This window comes from Syngnathoides biaculeatus, chromosome 13, assembly GCF_019802595.1.
Source record: "Syngnathoides biaculeatus isolate LvHL_M chromosome 13, ASM1980259v1, whole genome shotgun sequence".
Taxonomy (NCBI): domain Eukaryota; kingdom Metazoa; phylum Chordata; class Actinopteri; order Syngnathiformes; family Syngnathidae; genus Syngnathoides; species Syngnathoides biaculeatus.
In genome coordinates this window covers 3,538,196-3,559,203 of record NC_084652.1, presented here as the reverse complement: position 1 = coordinate 3,559,203, position 21,008 = coordinate 3,538,196, and the positions used below count along the sequence as shown (strand labels likewise).

The 21,008-nt window shown below is 48.5% G+C and overlaps 1 protein-coding gene across 1 annotated transcript; it reads left to right on the top strand.

Moving 5' to 3' along the window:
* Positions 1-32: 32 nt before the first annotated feature.
* On the top strand, positions 33-20,795 carry slc1a7a (solute carrier family 1 member 7a). Its single transcript, XM_061838721.1, has 11 exons — positions 33-801; positions 5,240-5,319; positions 8,488-8,703; positions 10,625-10,667; positions 10,959-11,190; positions 11,264-11,363; positions 12,244-12,477; positions 12,830-13,024; positions 16,311-16,445; positions 17,427-17,526; positions 18,704-20,795. Exons 1-11 carry the CDS (start codon positions 661-663, stop codon positions 18,968-18,970), a joined length of 1,743 nt encoding a protein of 580 aa, XP_061694705.1. The 5' UTR covers positions 33-660; the 3' UTR covers positions 18,971-20,795.
* Positions 20,796-21,008: the final 213 nt, after the last annotated feature.

Sequence of the window (21,008 nt, the reverse complement as noted above, 5' to 3'; positions counted from 1 at the left end):
ATTTTTTACTTGTAAATAGTATGTGTGTGTGTGCGTGTGTGTGTGTGTGCGCGTGCATGCGTACGCACACCCACACGTACACACGCGCGCGCAGGTAGACGCAGTGTGTGTGCGTGCGTGTGCGTACAGGTGATCACGTGCGTGCGCGCGCGTCTTCAACAATCCGCAGCCCAATTGTTCAGAGAGCCTCGTAATCCGGGCTTGGACGGGAGCGGCGCATCCTAATAGGATCGCAGCATTAACAATAGCACCAGCTGTTGCGGGGCCCTCGGTCGGGACGGGCGGGGGCGACCGGGAGACGGACAGGTCGAGCGCGTGGCGCCGTCAGTCTGGTGCGGGGCATCCCGGGGAACGGGCTTCTTCTTCTTCTTCTTCTTTCCCCTCCTTGGTGAAGTGACATTTTTCTTTCCTGACTTTTCGGCTCCATCCCGCCGTCTCGCGCACATCCAGTCGGTCGCCTTCAATCCGCCTCGACCACCTGCGGCGCATCTCGGTCCGGGAACTTTGCGCAGGTGGCCGTCGACCGTGCGCCGCGGGCGGGTTCCGAATGGATGAATAATACGGCGGACGGTTGGGGGGGGGTCTACTTTGGCGGCGGGGGGGGCGGGGCGGCTTCGCGAAGTCGCGGTCGGGACCGAGCTGCCGTAGCGGGCGCCGAGGATGGCGGTGGCGCTGGAGGAAGTGTGGGGGCGGGTGAAGAACGTCTGCAAGCAGAACGGGCTCCTCATCCTGTCCGTGCTGGCCGTGGTCGTCGGCTGCCTGCTCGGCTTCTTCCTGCGGGGCAAGCAGCTCTCCGAACAGGTCAGTGGGTTGAAATGCCGCCGACCCACCCTCGCGACGCTTCTCGCGTGTCCGTTTCACACCTCCCCAAAAAAATCCTCCACGTATCAGTTGCTACATGTGAGCGATTTCCCGATGACTGAAAGTCAGGAAAGTCTCCAAAATGAGTTTTGTCGTTCACGCACATCTTTCAACGTCGATTGTGTTCTCGCTTGCTGGGGTTCGTTTGGACCGGGTTGTGGTGCGCCGACCGTGTGTGTTTTACATACTTGTCCAATTAAGCTGCTTCTGATTCTGGTGGTGAACTGGAACGTTCAATACATTCCCCGAGAGGTCAAATCGCTCCCAGGGCGACGTTCCACGTTCAACACCGCGCCGGGTCGAGCCTCCCGGGTCGCCGAGAGCGGCTCTGGATCGGGATTCTCGGTTTAGACTGGTAGGTCAACAACGCGCGGCGCCATTTTTCACCGACATCAGCCAGAGCGGCCGCTAGCTTGACAGACGTGTTTGCTCTTTCGCTCGGAAATATCACGTTGTGGTCCCGTGGTCCGCTTATTGAATTTGTGAAAATGCGGTTAGAACCCGTGCAGTCGTGCCGGACTGCTGCAGCGAGTGCTGTACACTCTTAAAACTGCGATTGTGAAAAATATCCGATACGCTGACATGCTAACATACTCTCGTTTCTTTGACCTCTGTAATCCTCGGCTTAGTTGGGCGCATGTTCCCGCGTCATCCGCAAAAGTCAACATGGAACAAAATATTTCACTTCATGCGAAGCGCAGATATTGATATTACAGCTGCCCAATAATATCCATTAATTAATAGCAGGTTTGACCTTTCCGTTTAATGTGGATGTCCGAATGGATTTCCATCGATTCCTGTCATGAGCCCGGCAAAATAAAATGTGCAGTGTGAACATCTTGTGACATATTTTCATTACATATGTTTCAATATTGCACACAAGTATTATAAATCATATAAATGTGTGAACCACAAACAGTGATTAAGATTTAAATTTCCATTGTCATTTCTTTGTTTATTTTTTTTAATCAGTGGAGCAACGGGCTCAGAGTTCTCAGGCTCAGGGTTCGAATCCCGCTCTGCTTGCGTGGCTTTTCTCCGGGTGGGCACTCCGGTTTCCTCCCACATCTCCAAAACATGCATTCAGTGGCCCAAGGTGTGATTGTGGGTCCGATTGGTTGTTTGTCTCCTATGTGCCCCGCGATTGGCTGGCGACCAGTTCAGGGTGCGCCCCGCCTCCTGCCCGTTGACAGCTGGGATGAGCTCCAGCACTCCCCTGGGAACCTCTCGTGAGGATAAGCGGCTCAGATAATGTATGGATTTTTTTTTTTTTTTTTTCATCAAACCCTTGTTCAGAAAGAGATTTTTTTCTGAGGTGTCATTTTCAACATTATTCTTCTTATTATTATTATTGAGATTTTGTTGTCTACGTTGGAGTGTTTCCTCCAGCCGGCCAGGTGAGCCTCGACATAATGCGGGTCAGCCGCGAGGTCCTCCGACGACCTTGTTGGCGTAACAAACGTCCCGCTAACGAGACGTGACCGGGCGACGAGCACGATCCGGTTTTACAACCGAGCGCTTCGACCCAAAGAGGTCGTCGTCCTCCTCCCCAGCCGGCAACGCGACTACAACCGCGCGAGCTTTGTGCGCTCAGAACCCAAATGCGGATCACAATGGACCTCTCCGACGGCCATCTTAAGCTCCGCCCCCTTAGCTACAGTTGCCATTTCCCACAAGCTTCCAAAATGGCGACTGAACAGAACATGTTTGGAGTCGATTCTCTATCGTGTATTCCAGATAATATTGCGGTATGTTTTTTTTCGCCAAATGCCTCGGACTTGTCCAAGAGAGTTCTACAGAGAGGTCTCAACTTTTTCACGCGAGGATACGTACACGGAATTCAGATTTCGGACGGAGCGGGACGCAATGTCAGCGTTACAGCCAAACGTTGGCGACGGGATCAAATTGTGGAATCGTACTGCGCATGTAAAGCAGGCTGAGTACGTTTTACTTGGAAAGATCACCAGTAATATCATTGGAGTCTTTAGAAGTGAGTTAGGTTCGATTTTCCACATTTAAACAATGGCGAGTCGGTACCGTAGTCACCAGATGAAAAAGTTTGACTCGACTCGTAATCGGACCCGGTCCGGTCCGACGCAAAATAGACGTTTCTCTTGCGTGACACGGCGCATTTACGTATCACGAACCCGACTCGTCGCCATAAAACATGAAACACTTCATTCGGCAGGTCGGCGATACGCTAACAAAGTGGAAGTTGTTCTCGCGCACTGATAATAATTCAATCTAACTCAAGAGAAGATACTTCCCCCTCACTTACCTTGGAACTTTTTTTTGGGATTTTGTCCACATTTAGTTGTACGTGCGCTCTTCCGCGAGCCTTCATCCATCGTAGACACTTGGTCAACTGTGTTTTCGGCTTTGGAAAATGAAGCAAGCGGTCAGGATATCTTTCATCAGAATTGCATATGAGGATCATTTTCTTCGTGACATTATCCCATTCATGGGCAGGGTGACAATTTTTGGCCTTATTGAGATCAAAGTCTCCTAACAGGCCACAATCAAGGAAATAACACTTTGTTTTCGTTTATGGTTAAGTTATATGACAACTTTACTAATTTATAATCTCGTCCCAAAAATGGGACGCTGGCCCGCGATAGGGTACTCGGGTTTTCTTTGTAGATTGTCCCAAAAACCAGAATGGGAATCAGATTAAAACGCTGAAATATTTTCATATACTGAAGGATATAATGCGTGAAAATCATGATGTCCTAAAAATGGGTTCACTTTTCCAAGCGCACGCTACTGACCACCATCATCAATTGCAGGTGGGACAACATGGCGAGAGGGGCGTGTCAAGCCAGGGGTTAAGACAATGATTGGCTATTATTGCACGAGTGATTGACAGGTCGGAAAGGTCCATTGTTCAACGCTCCTGTCCGATTGGGAATCCAAAGCAAATTTTGTGGCAAGAATATGGCTACAATTTCTCAAAAGGTGCGCAAGCAAACCGCAAGACAGACCCGAGACGTCGCGAGACTTCTGCATTACCCTTTGCACGACTCGCAACGGTTTTTTTTTTTGTTTTGTTTTTAATCATTTGTGCTGTCGCCAGCAAACGGTAGCGCCACAATAGAAGAGAAAATGGATCAGCCGAGTAGGAACGACGCGAGCGCGTGTCTCCGTTCTGGACGCACAAAGCAACGTCGCGAAATCCAAACAAAGTGTTCACAGTGGTAATGATGACCCCGAAAAAATCTTCATGATGGAAATAACGACATGCAGTTGAAGTACAACAAGCAGCAAGATTATTTGAAGCGCGCCCAGACGACGAGCTCAAAAAAGATTTATAGAACCCTCGGTTCTACTCTTCCACAGTCGTTTACAGAATGTAGCTTACTCGCTTGTAATTGCGCTTTTGCTTGTGGTTAAATTGCGACATCTGTCTCCTTATGAGAGCCCAATTGGGACCCGAGTTCATTCGGATTTAAAAGAAAAAAAGTTACAAAGAAAAGGGGAAAAAAAAGCATGTGGCTTATCATAAATCCAGTAGGTTTCTTTCTATTAAATCACAAGACGGTGTTATTGCAAGCGTGCATAGCGGGAGAATCGAGGGAAACTCAACTACTTGCTGTTTTTCACAATTCTTCACAAGCATTTTTTGGGGGCGGGCACGTGACCAAGCCAAAAAAAGAGGCCGCTCATTTCCAAAATGATTCGTACAATTCCCAAAAAATAGTCATATCCAATTATTTCTGGCAAGACAATCAACAAAGTCAATAATAGATGAGTAATGGAGTTCAATGGAAGTTACAGTGGTTGTAAAAAGTCTGCACACCCCTGTTTGAAAGGCGATTCATTTCCAAAAATGAGAGCGAGGCTCGGACTCCGTCTGCCGCCGAGGCCGCATTCGAAGTGAAAAAAAAAAAATTAAAAATTGCATTCTAGCGCAATGCTACGTTTTGGCCGTGATTCGCTGCTCGTCCCCAAACGAGCCTGACGGTGCGCTCGGGCTGCTTTTGTTCACCTTTTTTGGTAAAAGGTGAGGGGGATCTGCTTCATCTGGGACGTCTTGCGACAAAACCCGAGAAAAACCGCGCGGACAAACGACGACAGGCGCCGGTATGGAAGACGGGTTACGGTTACAACATGGCTTTTTTTTGGTGACAGATGTTTTTAATTGGCTCACCATTTATTTGAATATATGAACGTTTTTTTTTTAATGAGGTCCCATAATTGATGTGTGGGGTCAGTAGCGGATAAAATCTAAAAATCTTTCAAGAGTGGAAAGATTTGAATATGTACACCCGGCCCGAATGATGCTGGAGGTCCAAAGGCTGCGTATGACTTTGGATGGTAAATCAAATCAAGTGCTTATTAACGTTATTGTACTTTTTTTTTTTTTTTTTTTTTTTTGCAGGAGGTCAAGTACTTTCAGTTTCCTGGAGAACTGCTTATGAGGATGTTGAAAATGCTCATCTTGCCGCTTGTCGTTTCCAGGTAGGGGCAACACACTTTGTAACACGCACACAGACGCACATTTATGTACACTCGTCTTCTAGCCCCCCCCCCCCCCCCCAAACCCCCTCTCTAAAGGAGAGCCCGAAAACTCATTTCGACTGCTTGTACCCAGGATCTTGTTCTTTGGGTCATGACCCTGGTGTCGAGTACCAAATAGATAGACGTATTGGACCACATTTGGACCAATAACAACAGAAGCATATCTATATATATCTATATATATATACACATATATAGATATATATGAGAGAGAGAGAGAGAGACGGCACGGTGCGTCACCTTATAAAGTGTTGGCCTCTCAGTTCTGAGGTCCCGAGTTCAATCCCTGCCCAGCCTGTGTGGAGTTTGCATGTTCTCCCCGTGCCTGCGTGGCTTTTCTCCGGGCACTCCTCCGGTTTTCAACCCACATCCTGAAAACATGCAAAATTAATTGGAGACTTTAAATTGCCCCGTGGGTGTGATTGCGAGTGTGCGAATGGTTGTTTGTCTGCATGTGCCCTGCGATTGACCGGCAACCAGTTCAGGGTGTTGGCCGCCTCCTGCCCGTCGGGATAGGCCCCAGCGCTCCCCGCAACCCTCATGAGGATAAGAGGCAAAGAAAATGGAAGGATATATGTGTTGATATATTTCTCTACAGTAAGCTTTCAGGGAGTGCGTTATTGTACTTGACGGTCTCATGATTTTCTATCAAACATTTGTTCTAATCTTTCTGTGGTGCGTCCTTATTTTATTTTATTTTATTTTTTTATTGCAAGAATTAAGAGTACGGTCGATTTCTCACAGGATGCACTGCGGCTTACCGTTGGCGGTTTCATTTGCACGTCATTGACCTCGCAGCACTTGTCGCTTTCCCGCTTCATACTGCAACACGCCAACGTTCACAAATAAATGGCGCTTACGCACATGAATCAGAATTTGAGCCCTGAGCGCTTCCGTCTGCAGAAGCCGCGTCGCCCTTTCCCGGCTGACGCGGCCCAGCCAGTGAAAAATTTACGTCACGAGCATTTGTCAACTGTAAATTTTGGCAAAATTTGACGGGCGTCGTGGGATCCATTCGCACTGGCGACCAGTTCGGGGTGTTGTCCCCCCCTTCGCCCGGAGTTAGCTGGGATAGCCTCCAGCACTCCTGCGGCCCTTGTGAGGATAATCGGCTTGGAAAATGAAAAATCTTATTCAAGATTTGTAGCTGTCGTGCAAGCACGACCAATAGGAAGACGGAGGAAGTCTCGGATGGGAGGTTCGTCGGATTTTCAACCGGCAGCACACCGACGGCGGCGTTTACTGCACTCCCAAGAACTTGAACACAACGTGGGTGCAAGTAATGGGAAGTGTCCCTTTCGCAATTATTTAGGATTAATTCATAGTTCATGAGAAACTTCCCCATATGATCTCGAAAATGATTGATTGCTTGATAGTACGACAAACGTGTGTGTGGCACATTTGTTCCAAAATGGATTAATATTTGTGCGCCCGCATGGATGGAGGAGGTTGGAATTTTCTTCACAAAGTACAAACTAGAACAATTATTGTAAGGGCATAACGACCAATCACAGATTTGCGCGTCAAACGCGCAACTGCGAGATTTAAGGAACAAAGGTGTGCGTATGCACGAGTCGTGCCGCGTTCCCGTTGTTCGCTTTCGGCATGAAATGTACGTCATCTAATGTCGCACATTTTCAGAGTCCTTGTGTGCTCCGTGAAATTATGATTGGATTTTCCATCCTAACTCTGTGACGGCGGCGGTGGGGGGAGTTATGATTATTAAGGAATGTCTTTGGATGTCATTGAACGTCGGTACACGGATGAACAGATTCTCGGCCATGATTATTTGAGGCCCAAATTTAGCGCTCGGCGGCCTGGTCGAGGTCAGGCGCTGACGTCCGATACAAAGAAGAAGAAAAAAAAAACCCCACAACCCACATCGGTTCCATGCAGGCTGCTTTGTGCAATAAGCTACTTACAATATATGCACCGGCAAAGTCTGGATCTGGATGAGAAGTTAATCTGTCATCCCTTCCGCTGTCAGCCTCTCCGTGTCACCTCTTTTGTCTTGTCCTCGCTTTTAGTTACGTTTCAAAAGCGAGGAGCGCAAATTGCTTTTTGTCACTTTTCACGTGCGCCCCGTTTTCCTTTGCGCTCGACGCGTACAGAGCAGAAAAATGTCAAAACGTGAGACACGTGAGGGCATCATTAGAACTAATCTGTGATGACGGGCAAGTAGCCAGCGCCGGCGCCGGCGCCGGCAGCATGAGCGCAAACACGCTCGCATGTCACAGTCAGCCTGCAAGGTTCTGCCGCATATTTGCAGAGAGTTCTGACTTCCTCAAGACACGTCTGCCCATCCCTACGTGCAATGCTCTCTCTCTCTCTGGCCAAATACCGCAAAATGTATCTGGCTAGCGATGCGCAGGTCAGCCGGTTGACGCGGCTTATCCCGAGGTGAAATATCTGCCCCGGCCGGCCCCATAGCTTGTCTGTCCCCGTTTTATTTTCCCTCCCAACCATCTGCGCGACGGCCAAAGACCAAACCAGATTATCCCGCGGACGCGTCACGGCGAATCAACGGGCTCTGACTTCGCGCTACGACGACGACACGTACCAGTTGTGAGCAAATACTGAAACGGCGATGCGGGACGGTCGCAGCGAGGCTCACGAAGACCGTTTGGAGCGGAGCGACGAGCCTCACGGGCTAAAACTGCTCGTGCCAATTAAAAATAAATTCCCAACCAAGTCTCGAAAATGAATGGTCGCTCTTGTTCTGTCTGGAACGCTAAAAAGTGCGCAGAGTACAAAGTGCAAACCCGGAGAAAAGCCACGCAAGCACGGGGGGAACATGCAAGCTCCACACAGGGAGGGCTGGGATCGAACCCGGGACCTCAGAATTGTGAGGCCGAGGCTTTCGAGTTGATCTGGCATTATCTCGGTTTTGTAATATAGGATAACTTTTTCATTTACTGACAATATTGGGGGGGGGGGGTCTGTTGCTCAAGCGGGGTTCCAATACCAACGAAACGAAAGTTTGGTTTCCTGCATCAATTTCCGCAAATAAATTGTGTTTTTCAATTTCTGATTGACGCCGCGCTCAGTTAACAGCGTTCATCATCTCCGCCGCGGAACCTTCTCCTCCCCGTCCTCCGTCTCGTTTAGCCTGATGTCAGGACTGGCCGCTCTGGACGCCAAATGCTCCAGCCGACTGGGCATCATGACCATCTCCTACTACCTGTGGACCACCTTCGTGGCCGTGGTGGTGGGCATCGTCATGGTGTACGTCATCCACCCGGGGGGGGCCGCTCAGAAGGAGGACTCTGAGGAGAGCAAGAAGCCCATGACCAGCTCCGCCGACGCTCTGCTGGATCTCATTCGGTGAGACCGACTCTCGAGGCTGTTCCGTGTCCGGCGCTTGTGAACTTCAAGCGAACCGCACTTGGGATTCATCTGTTGTTTGGCAAAATATTTCTGCACGGCTGAGATCCCGTCGGGTTGGTCACAAAGGTGGCAGCGGCCTCACATTTTCCTCCAAACTTCTTCCCGTACGGAATCACAACAATGCAGCTCGGCTTACCTTTTGAGCGTCGCCTGATCTGTGGTCGATCCGGCTGTCCAACTGCGTGTCGACCATCGTCCATATTGAGCTTCTGAAGAATTTCACCCGAGGGTAGCACGCGCAGACTCAACACAAGGGGTCCGAGAACTTTGGCGATATCAAGTACGTTGGACTTTAGAGGTATTTGGGATTCGGTGTTCTGTGTTGGGGTTGATCGTAGTTGTTGGACCCCAAGAACTCCGTCGGGATTCCAGGGAGCCGGCCTATCTTTTGTTCCTCCGATTGTTTCGATGACGCCGAAGACTCTTTGCGCGCCTCCTGACATTCAACATGTTTTATCTTTTGTACTCCGCCATCGGTTCCCATATTTTCCTTTCGTGATGCAGATAGTAAACATGATTGGCAGCTAATAATTTCACACCTTCTTAGCTCGGGAACGAGCCATCGGCCTTAAAAAGGTGTCTCGGTTCCCGCGTGGAGAGGAAAACGAGGGCCAGCTCGCTGACGAATTCGATTGGTCGTCTCATTGCTAACATGTTGACGTACGAATGTATTGAGTAGATCATCGAGCCGGAAACATTTCATTGGCCTGGCTCGGATCGGCACAAAGACTGAACTTTTTTTTTTTTTTTTTGCGCTAAAGTGCCTGCGGTCTTCCGTGGCGTAACGGCCCGGGAGCGCTCGAGGAAGGAGCGGAGGGAAATCCTCGCGCCAGCGGGCTGACGCGCTAAGTCAATTAATTAGAAGTGCTCAAGGGCGGCGTGCGACGTTTTGCGGCGAACGCGCTTGGGAGCCGGAGAGCCGCTGGGTCAGTGTGGCACTGGGTCAACGGCCACAACGCCGCTGACGGAGTTGTTATTAGGCCGGAAGATTGTTTTTATTCCCGTTCATAGCCAAGCGCGGAAAAGCAATGAGGTCATTTTTGGGTTGTTGTTGTTTTTTCCGCCAAATCTTTTCATCCTTTTTGATTTCATTTTCATGTCAAAATCAAATAGAAATTGCCTTTGAATGAAGGTATGAGCCAAGTATACACAATTCCACTTTGTACTGATTATATGACATTTGCGGCCCGTGTGTGTGCGTGGCAGAACAGCACAGCTGGGCTTTGGATTTATCTAGCAAAGCTTCCTTAAAGCCTCCATCTATCGTTCTATATGGCCGAGCGTGTCCGTCTTTGACCCGGCGTGCATGCCATAAGTACGAATACAGCGGAGAGCGACGATGAATTTGGGGGTTCTCGGGTTCGGGGATCAAAATGGGTACGCGAGCTCGGTTTGCATCGTCTTGGACCCGAAACGAACAAACGCTCCCACTTGCGTGCGAATCGCGCTCGACAGTTTTTTTTTTTTAGGTGAGTCATCCGCGTTGCATGTAGTCTCTCGTAACCCTCTGCAGGATATTTAATTTCTTGGGAAATGAGGCCCCCCCCCCCCCCAGGTCAATCTCTCCACAAGGTCAGGTGCCCCCACCCTTCGGAGTTGGGTCGAGAGAGCGCCGCACTCCGTTTGCCGAGTCGAAAAGACACACGAGTGGTTCTTTCTTGGAACGGGGTTTCCTCCCATCTGCTTTTTAGCATCCAGTTTTCTGTTGTGTTGTGCTGCACAATCAAAATACTTGAAAAAAAGCCCGGTTCGCCCGACGCTTCGCACGAGGTCCATTTCCCGTTACGGTGCACTTTTGTCTCCATTGTGCTGCATATCCTTATTTTTCCTAACCCATTTTTCAACCTTTCTTCTGTAGAAACATGTTCCCCGCAAACTTGGTGCAGGCCACATTTCAGCAGGTAAGCTGGAACGTTCCATTTTCTCCAATTAGGATTTGTTAGGCGAACTCGCAGCATTTGATTCTGTTTTTGGCTATCGTGCCGAGCCGCCCGTCCGTTATCCGAGCCGCAAACCCAAAGTACACTTTTGTTGTGCGCCGTGCATCCCTGGAACGAAATAGAACAGCGTGTACCGATGAGTAACCCCCACAAACGTCATTTGACGTCGGAAAACAGACGGCTCCGGACATGTCGACGTGTTGTTGTCGGTACCGAGCAGCGATTGCCCCCTGACCCCTTTTGCCTTTCAAGTACCGAACCCAGAGAATCGCCGAATTCATCCCGAAACCGACGGCGGCTCAGCTCTCGGATGAGACCACCACCCGGAAGGTCTACATCTACGGCATCCAGGACGACAACGGAACCGACGTCCAGAACTTTTCCCTGGACCTCACGCCGCCGCCGGACGTCATCGTGAAGACGTCGGCGGGTACCAGCGAGGGCATGAACGTGCTGGGCATCGTCATTTTCTCCGCCACCATGGGTAGGTCGGCGGCACGTTTGGGGCGGGTCCCGATTCGTCGCCCGTGCGTGAGCTGTGGGCCAAATGAATGCAGGCATCATGCTGGGGAGGATGGGCCCCAACGGCAGCGCCCTGGTCAACTTCTGCCAGAGTTTGAACGAAGCGGTTCTCAAGATCGTCGCCATTGTCATCTGGTGAGAACGAGCAGCTTCCGATAAGTTTGCTTACGGAAACAACTCGCGATGAATTTATGTCAATATTTAACAAAAAAAAAAAAAACAATGGCCCCGTCACACCGTGACGTTCTGGTCGGCGTTCTATAGCGTTTGAGGAAACGTTTGTCGTCGTCCGCGGTCGTCGGGATAGCGCCAGAAGAGCGTTGTTTCAACGCTAGCGGACGGCAATGGTCGCTGGGAATCGGCCGGAAAAAAAAGTTTTGAACATGCACAAAAGTTCTCACCGGGACCAGCGTTCATCAACGTTTAATTTTAAACGTCCGCGGAACGTTTTACTGAGGTTCGCCGAGCGTTGCAGGCGTTGGGCTATCGTTAGTCAGTCGTAACTCGAGCTTCGCTTGGTTGTTACTTAATCGTTTGCTTTGCAGCGAACGACTCACTGGCGACCTGTCGACGACCACTGAACAATCCCGTAGCGCGCGCGGCGCGCAACCCAAGTCAAACGAACGCGTCCATTGCGCGTCATTCGTGCTTTTCCTGAACGTCTACGCGTGTCTATAAAAACGCTATCCTGTCGTTATTCACCCGTTTAGTCACACGCTCAACACGCTGGTCTAACGTCGACAAATCGCTCGTCGCGCGCCAGTGACACGTGAGTACACGCTGATGGTTTTTAGGGGTATCTTATTTGGTCGCTGTTACACGCTTCTCGTGCGTTAGACACTCGTTAATCACACGCCAGATGCGTCACCCTCATTTGAGAACGCTGAAAAATAGAACGACGGAAACGTTCAGAGATCCTTGACCAGAACGTCATGGTGTGACGGGGCCATAAGCACGATGTAAGCCTTGCGCAAGTCTGAACGCGTTGATATTTTTGGGGGGCCTCGGCTTTTAGGTACTTCCCCTTCGGTATCGTTTTCCTGGTCGCCGGGAAGATCTTGGAGATGGACGATCCGTCGGCCATGGGGAAGAAGCTGGGCTTTTACGCCATCACGGTGGTGATGGGCTTGGTGCTCCACGGGCTTTTCATCCTGCCGGCCATGTACTTCTTCATCACCAAGAAGAGCCCCATCGTTTACATCCGAGGGATTCTGCAGGCCCTCCTCATCTCCTTGGCCACCTCCTCCAGGTCATTTGATTTCCAGGCAAACTCAGAAAAGGGCCCCTTTGCATACATCGCACGTGGCCAGATTTGCGGCTGATTTCGGGAGCAAACATCAAGCTTGACGTCGCTCACGCATCGTGTAGTTATGACACTGTTGTTATGAAACGTGTGGCAGGGATGGGAATATAGCAGGATTTAGCAATTCCGATTCCACTTTCCATCCTGCTTATCCATCCGATCCCTCGACAATTCTGATTGGGTGAATCCGTTGACTGACCTTGAACTGCGGATTCTTTTTTTTGAGAAATGATTTCCTTTGTTATCGTCCGGTTTCAGCCCAATTGAACGTTTGTTTGCCCCCCCCCCCCCCCCCCAGCTCTGCCACGCTGCCTATCACCTTCAAGTGCCTCCTGGAAAACAACCACATCGACAGGCGCATCATCCGCTTCGTGCTGCCCGTGGGGGCCACCATCAACATGGACGGCACCGCCCTCTACGAGGCCGTGGCGGCCATCTTTATCGCCCAAGTCAATAACTACGAACTCGACTTCGGACAAATCATCACGATTAGGTGAGCCCAACATTTTTGCAAAAGACGCCAACGGCGGCAAGCGGACCACCGGATCGTGAATCAAATACGGGATGCTCGATTTTTGGGAAGAGCCCAATCGCTCGTTTATTGCAATAGGTGAAATATGCAACGTAGCGACCGGTTACTCTTTGATGATTTATTCTTATTGGAACTGAGTGGAATGCCACTTCGCATCCGTTTTTTTTTTTTTTTTTTTCGTTTCCATGATGCAAAATGACATCTGGCCAGTGACGAGTGCTTAAGAGAATGTCGAAGATTTGATTTTCCACATTTTGCCGGTGTTGTGTCCGCGTGGCGTGAGTGGTCCCAGGGTAACAGACACCCGGGGACTTAACGGCGCAAGTCCATCTTAACGTCTATCTTCAGACTTTGGGAGAACGCCAAGTGCCAAACACCAGAAACGATGCGTTCCAGCCCACGAGAGTTCCTGGTGCCCATTGAATTTGAAATAAAGCATTCCACTCAATTCTAGGGAACGCAGAAGAGCCACATATACGCCGACTCGGATTTCTTGGACAACTTCCAAAAGGATCCACCATCCGGGTCGGCGGATCGGGAACGTGTGCGCGCTCCCGACCGATTCGGCGGCGCGCCTCGTTTGACATTTGTTCTTCTTTTCAATTGAGCAAAAGAGTATTGCATCAACTGCGCGAATTAATCACATCGCATATTGCGTTTTCTACATGATTAAAAATATGACAGGATTTACTCAATACGCATCTACTGTATGTAAAAGTCACACAGATTATGCCTCATGTGAGCTTCTTAGTCTGATCTGATTTCGGCCAAATCAGTCCGGAGGCCCCCGCGAAACACGACGTTAGGCAAAAAGTAGCGGCGGACTCGCTCTGCCGGCGCCTCGTCGCTCTGTTCCTTTGCAACAGGTAAACAAGTCCACGCGGGCGCAGGACAAAAATCAAAAATAAACATAAACAAGTCTGGCCCTCCCTCTGATTTAATGGCATGTCCTCGGGTAATAACATTAAGCAGACTTCTGCTGGTGGCTTCAGGCTGCTGTGCCCGTTCCCTCGTAATCCCTTGGCAGTAAAACCCGCATGACCTGCACGACTCATCTCTCTCGTCACGCCAGAATTCTCATATTTCCCCCCGCCCCCGGCGTCCGTCTCAAATTGTTCTCGGACCAGCCGCCCAACCACAACATTTGCGTACGATTCTCTGCAAGAGTAATTCTATGTCGTGGCTTTGAACGCTAAAGGAGGTATTCAACTACATGCGCCCGTCATGAGCAAGAGGGGCGTGGCCAGGCCACTGCTTTGGGCGATGACATCTGTCACCGCTCACAGCTGCTTCACATTCAGACTGTAATTAGAGAGGCATTCAAGTTGGGAGTTTTTCCTCACTGGCATTTGCCAGTTCATTGCCTTGCGTTAATGAGTTGCATTCACTGCCTGTGGGGCTCTCCGCTTCTACACGGCCGTGTCAGACTGCTACACCGTGTATGACCCAGTTTCCGGAATAAACTACATTGAACATTATGCCTCCGCCTCGAAGTCCCGCATTGGGCACCGGAGGTTCGTGACAGCGCCCACTGCATTGGTCCAAGTATTATAACCACATATCCATATCTGTACTGGCGCTTCCTCACCATGATGAACGGCCATCGCACCACAAGTAAACAAAACCTCGCGTCAAGGCAAATAAATTTTGTTCTAAGCAGACGCAACCTCAGCCACAATTTACATTTCCTTTGGGAAGTCGACTTCAGAGTAGACGCGTTGCAGTTGAACAGGGCGAGAGAGCCACGAGCCGATCGGCTTTTCTGTCGCTCAGTTGAACGGCGCAGACGCTCCTCTTTTGAAAATGGACAGCGCACTGCAGCGCTAAAGTTAGCTCGCAAATTGTGTTTTGCTAAATGACTCAAAAACAAGCCAATCAAGCGCTTTACACGTACCTGTGAGAAAATGTCAAACCCGATGAGGGAGTTTTGGCTCAGAGTCTGCCCCGTTACCATTGGCGACTCCGATCGACAAAGGGTCTTAAACCCAAGCCCGAGGGACCGATCTGGCCCGCCGCATCTTTTTGCGCGGCCCGCAAAAGCAAATTCACCGGCGTCGACGTCGTGTTTCCTGATGAAAAGCAAAAAGTGAAAAATGTCCTCACGTTCAAATTGACTTTTGGTTCACAATGCTAATTTGAAAATAAATGGAATTAAAAAAAGAAAACAATACATCTGGCTTCTGATTTCAAAAGTTGCTGTCCATATAGTATGCAACAAATATGGGGCGATTACATATTTCTACAGCTAAACCAGAAATGAGAAAATAAATTGGACATGTCCGATTATCACATGCGCCCACAAATACTGATAGTTTAACTCAGATTATTGTATATTTTTAAATAAATCTGAAAAAAAATGGGGGCGTATTTCTCAATTTTTTGTTTGTTTTTGTTTTACTGTTCGAGAGTACCAGCACCTAGATTTAATAAAACTACTGTAATTTCCGTGCTACAAGCCGCGACTTTTTTTCCACACGCTTTCAACCCTGCGGTTTATGCGGTGATGCGGCTAATTTGTGCGTTTTTTCAAACGGCCGCAAGAGGGCGCTCGAGCGGAAAAGGTTAAAGTGACACCGGGGGATTATATGTGCCGAGGAAGTGACTTTTACCAGTATGTTTTGTTTTTTTTTTTTAACAGGGCCTGTTAGCGCTGCGCTAGCCTGTTGCTGCTGTCTTTTAGTGTTTTTTACCAGCAGTTTTTTTTTTTTTTTACTGGCCCTGTTAGCGCCGCGCTAGCATTAGCGTTGCGCTACCGCGTTACAGCTGTGTTATTGCCGCGTCTCAGTGATTTAGGAATGTTTTTTTTTTTTTTTTTTTTAACCGGCCCTGTTCGTGCTGTCCTACCGTGTTGCTACTGTGTAGTTGCAGCAGCTGATTTTTTTTTTACCGTTATGTGTTTATTTTTTCACTAGCCCAGTTCGCGCTACCATCTTGTTGCTATGTTAAGCTAAGCTAAGGTATTAAAACTACCGCCTATCTTTGTAAATTTCTTGTGTTTCAATGTGGGACTTACAGCTTTTGCGCAGGTGCGGCCTACGTGTGTACCAACTGGTATTTCCTTTCCAAATGTACCGGGTGAGGCTTATAATCAGGTGCGCTCTGTAGGCCGGAAATTACGGTACTCTTGTACATATGGTGGTACGACCCCAATGACCATTTTGCACTTGATTCAAATCAGCTTCCATTCATGAGGTCGAAATCAAAAAAAAGTGCTGACAACGGCAATAAACATATTTTTCTCTTTCAGCATCACCGCCACAGCAGCCAGTATCGGCGCCGCTGGAATCCCGCAAGCCGGACTGGTTACCATGGTGATCGTGCTGACCTCTGTGGGCCTGCCTACCGATGACATCACCCTCATCATTGCCGTCGATTGGGCTTTGTAAGTACGGGACAGTCGGAGGGAACGCACGCCACAGAAGCCGTTGAAAAAGCCTCCCGACAAAAACATCGCACGACATTTTCGTCAGAAATGTGCGTGAAAATTGAAGATGGGAAGAAGAATCATCGCAAGTTTAAAGTATGTGATTCAAATGCGACAAATGTTCATGACTCAAGGCCGCCAAAAGAAATACAGTAAACTTAATTGCGTCTACCGGAGGATCAAATTCAACCGACGCATCCGTCTGAGAAATTAAAAAATAAACCCCCGAGCGACATATTGCACGCTGCATGCATCAATACATTCCAATTGCGTGATTCTATAAGTGCAAAAATTGCGCTTGTCAGATAATTTTGTTGATACGAATACTGTACACTGTGTGAAAATTGGCACAAAAAAAAGAAAACACGGTGTACAAGCACAAAAAAAAAACATAAACGAACATGTCACAAAATATGATTCACATTGGAGCAAAAGCTTCCAGTTGCCCGTCCGTACTTGCGCTTCGGCACCATCACATATTTGCTGAGTCGAGAAAATATAGCGATACTTTTATTCACTTTTTCTAGGTGGGGAAACAATACCAAAAACAAATATTGGTGTTTTTGCAGGATGTACTAAACGCAATTAGTTCGCTACTGGGCTCCACTGCTTTCTAAATCGGGTCACGAATCAGGACGACGATCCCAAGTCCACGAGCAAATCTATAAGGGAGAATCAAAGTGGGCCGACCAGAACTCCCCGTGAGGACTTCCGCTAATCTGTGCGGTTTTTTTTTTTTTTAAATGAGCTGAAGTGGTGCGGGTGGACGTCCCGCCGCAAATGTACGAAGCGCCGACAACAACGAAGTCACCGAGTGGCCTCACGCTTTGACACATTTGGCACTAAATCACCTTTGATTTTCCAAGCCGCTTATCCTCACAAGGAACAACAAGTGCGTTTTGACACGCCTAAAAGGTGTACATTTTTTTTGTCACGCAGGGATCGATTCCGGACCATGGTCAACGTGATGGGCGACGCCCTGGCCACGGGGATCATGGCCCACATCTGCAGAAAAGATTTCATCAAAGAAGGCGAACAGGTGACGGCTTCAGATTTTGTGTGTCACAGGGACAAATGAATGAAACTCGTTTGTGTGACGACGTCCACGTTGGGGAGTTCCATTTCCTACGACTTCAGTCGGGCTTGTGCAAGGACTGCAGTGGTTTTTCCCCCTGGGGGTTAATTTGCTGTCCTCACAAACATCATTTCTGATACTCTGTTGCAATGCGTTGCCTTTTCCATAGAAAAACACAAAGCAACGATTATGCCGATTATTTTTCAGCGCAATTTGCCCTTTCTGTAGTTCCAGGAAGTGAATTGGAAGGGGATCAAAATCATCTGATAGCTAAGAAACCTTTTGGGGTGGGTGAAAGTTGATCCGTCGGTAGGGAGGTAAATAATAATAAATCCACTTAGCGTAATTTCTGGCCCAGAAATCACAACTTTTTTCACACACTTTCAACCCTGCGGTTTATGCGGTGATGCGGCTAATTTGTGCATTTTTTTTTTTCCTAACGGCCGCAAGGGGGCGCTCGAGCGGAAAAGGTAAAGAGTGAGACCGGTGGAATATATGTGCCGAGGAAGTGACTTTTACCAGCCGTGTTAGTGCTGCGCTAGCGTTAGCACTGTGCGAGCATGTTGCTGCCGTGTCGCCGGTAAGTTTTTTTTAACCGGCCCTGTCAGCGTCGCACGAACACTACCATGGCGCTGACGGGGCCGGTAAAAGTCACTTCCTCGGCACATGTATTCCAGTCTCGCTCTCACCTTTTTCCGCTCGAGGGCCCCCTTGCGGCCGTTAGAAGAAATGCACAAATTAGCTGCATCGCCGCGTAAACCGCAGGGTTGAAAGCGTGTGGAAAAAAGTCGCGGAAATTACGGTAAGTGGATTTATTATTTTATCTTTATTTACCTCCCTACCGACGGATCAACGTTCACTCGCCCCAAAAGCTATCACGTGATTTTGATCCCCTTCTGATTCGCTTCCTGGAACTAGTGAAAGGGGACGCGGAGCCGATGTGGCTCACTTTCTGGACCTCGATTCCGGAATAACGCCCGTCGTACGAGGCGACAACAACAACAACAACTGAAATCAATGTGGGCACTGCGGCCCATCTATGTACCAAATAGTATTTCTTTTACAAATGTACCGGGGTGGTTTTTTTTTGGGATTCCAGCCAATTGAAAAACTAAAATAAAACGTAATCCCGTTCTTCCAGGTGCCTCTGATCTGCGAGACCAAGCCCATGATCAGCATCCAGCAGATGATGACCTACCAGAACCAGAAGAACGGCTGCTACCAACCGCCCCCGCCGGGCGCCAAGCACGAGCGCCTGGCGCCGGACGTGGCCCGCCTCATCCAGCTGGAGGAGGGCATCCGGCCGCTCGACAAGAAGAAAGCCGCTCACTCGTCTCACCACAAGAGAGGCCACAGAGACAAGGACCACTGTTCCGTTGACATGAACGGCCTGGAGACCAACGTATAGACCCGGCCGGGGCCCGGCGGGCTCCCTTGCCGACGCCGTCGAGCTCGCCGAAAAGAATGCGGAAAGACTGCTTCTCATTTTTTTTCTACCGTCTTTGAATCACGGCCCGCGTGTTTGTGAGCGTCCCCTGTCCGACGTGTATCATTTGGCAGCGGGCTCGGGCTCGGGCTCGGGTTCGGGCGGGTTCACTTCAAAATTCCACTTTTATGAAGGCAGAGGGAATCCAGTACATCAAAGATCATTACGAGTATCGAAAGGCATATTTATCCATCTGCGGGCTGCGGAACGTCTACTAGGAATCTGTTTTGGTATCAAAAAGTATATTTTGAAATGGACATTTTGTATATTTTAATCATGCATTGACCACCACTGGAAAAACACACACGCTTGGTTCAATAAAATAATAATATATATATATATCGTATACACAATAAAGTAGTGTGCCGAGCTCTTCGCTGTGCGGTTTGACAAAGATCACGTTTGCAATCGCTGCCGATTCTTTATGGCGCACCGACGATAAGTTTCCCCATCGGTTTGCCGGCCATGTTGGACAACAACCGCGTTGGTTTTCGCTCCTATAATTCAAATATCTCTCCCGCTCGCCGCCGAAGGGGTGTACAAAGACGAGCGCAAACAAAACGAAACTCTTCGTGTGTTCGGAACAGACCCTGACGTATGGACGGCGTGATCTGGCCGCCTCCGTGAAAGCTACAACATGGCTCTTTTCCTTGATGATTAAATGTTCGGCTTTCCAAGCGAGACTTTGACGGTCACATCGTATCTGACCATTTCTGGACATCGGCCGGCAAAATGATCTCGTTTAACGGTCAACGTGGCGGTCAGCGGGGGGGGGGGGGGTGTCAAGATGTCACCCAAAACTAACAGAAGTGCAACACATCCAAACTGGGATGGAGACGGAAGTGATTTCATTTTTTACAGGTAGTCCCATCTTAAAAAAAAAAAAAAGATGCAATTGTCATTTGTTCAAGACGCACACAACAAAAATAAATGAACACGAGTCGCCGTAACGCCCCGAAGGTCGTCGCTTCTCTCCACTCGGCGCTGTAATTTTGTCTTTTGTTAGCGTCGCTGCTCCGCGCAGCCCTCACATGTCGATTGAGATGTCGCGGCGGAGGAGATAAAAGCAAGACACAAAATAAAAACACATTTCACCGGTGAAATGCGATACGACGGAAATTAGGACGGAAATCGGTTCTTCGTTCTATGCGGCCCGGTATCCGTTGATGGGCCGCGGGTTGGGAACCGCTGCTTGGGAACTAGCGCACTTGAGTATTTTTTGCTTTTTGTTCGTTTCATTCCGAGCCGTCGGTTGTCATTGGTTACCTCGGCATTGGTCTCCTTGGGGAGAAGAAAACGCATCTGCATCGCATCTTTTTCCCAGTTGGATCTCAGGAGACATTTGAATTTGAAAGACTGAAATTTTTTTAATACGGCCAATTTGTTAACGTTGAAAAGTAAAACTGAAATAAAGCTATTGGAAACGTGATCACTTTGAAATAACAATGTGAATTTTACATCATAACATTTTCAGTGGAATTTTTAATTCAAATCCCGGTGGCACATATTTACTTCCATACCAGCCTCGCCTACTCTACTACTAAAGCATAAATTTTAAGCAAAAAATACATTTCAGAAATTACTTTATTATATGAAGTATTTAAACTATACGTGTATTTCTACTACGCAGTTTATGATCAGGAAAAGCTAAAAAAAAAAAAAAAGTTTCAAAAAAGCCCTTTTTTTTTCGGTTTGGAACGCATTATTTCTTTATCCATTAATTGCAATGCGAAATATCGATTCGGTTTTCGAACAAATCACTTCTCTAACTGCCTTCTGGAATGGATTGTGGTGCAGAACAAAGGTTGTACTGTATATATTAAGCAGGTATAATAGTCAATATTTTTTAAAATGTGCATTATCACAGTAATATTTAGTCAATTTACAACTGTTAATTAGAAGATGAAAAGAAAAAAAAAGCAGGAAATTGAATTTCGCATAACATGGAATGCTAAGTTAT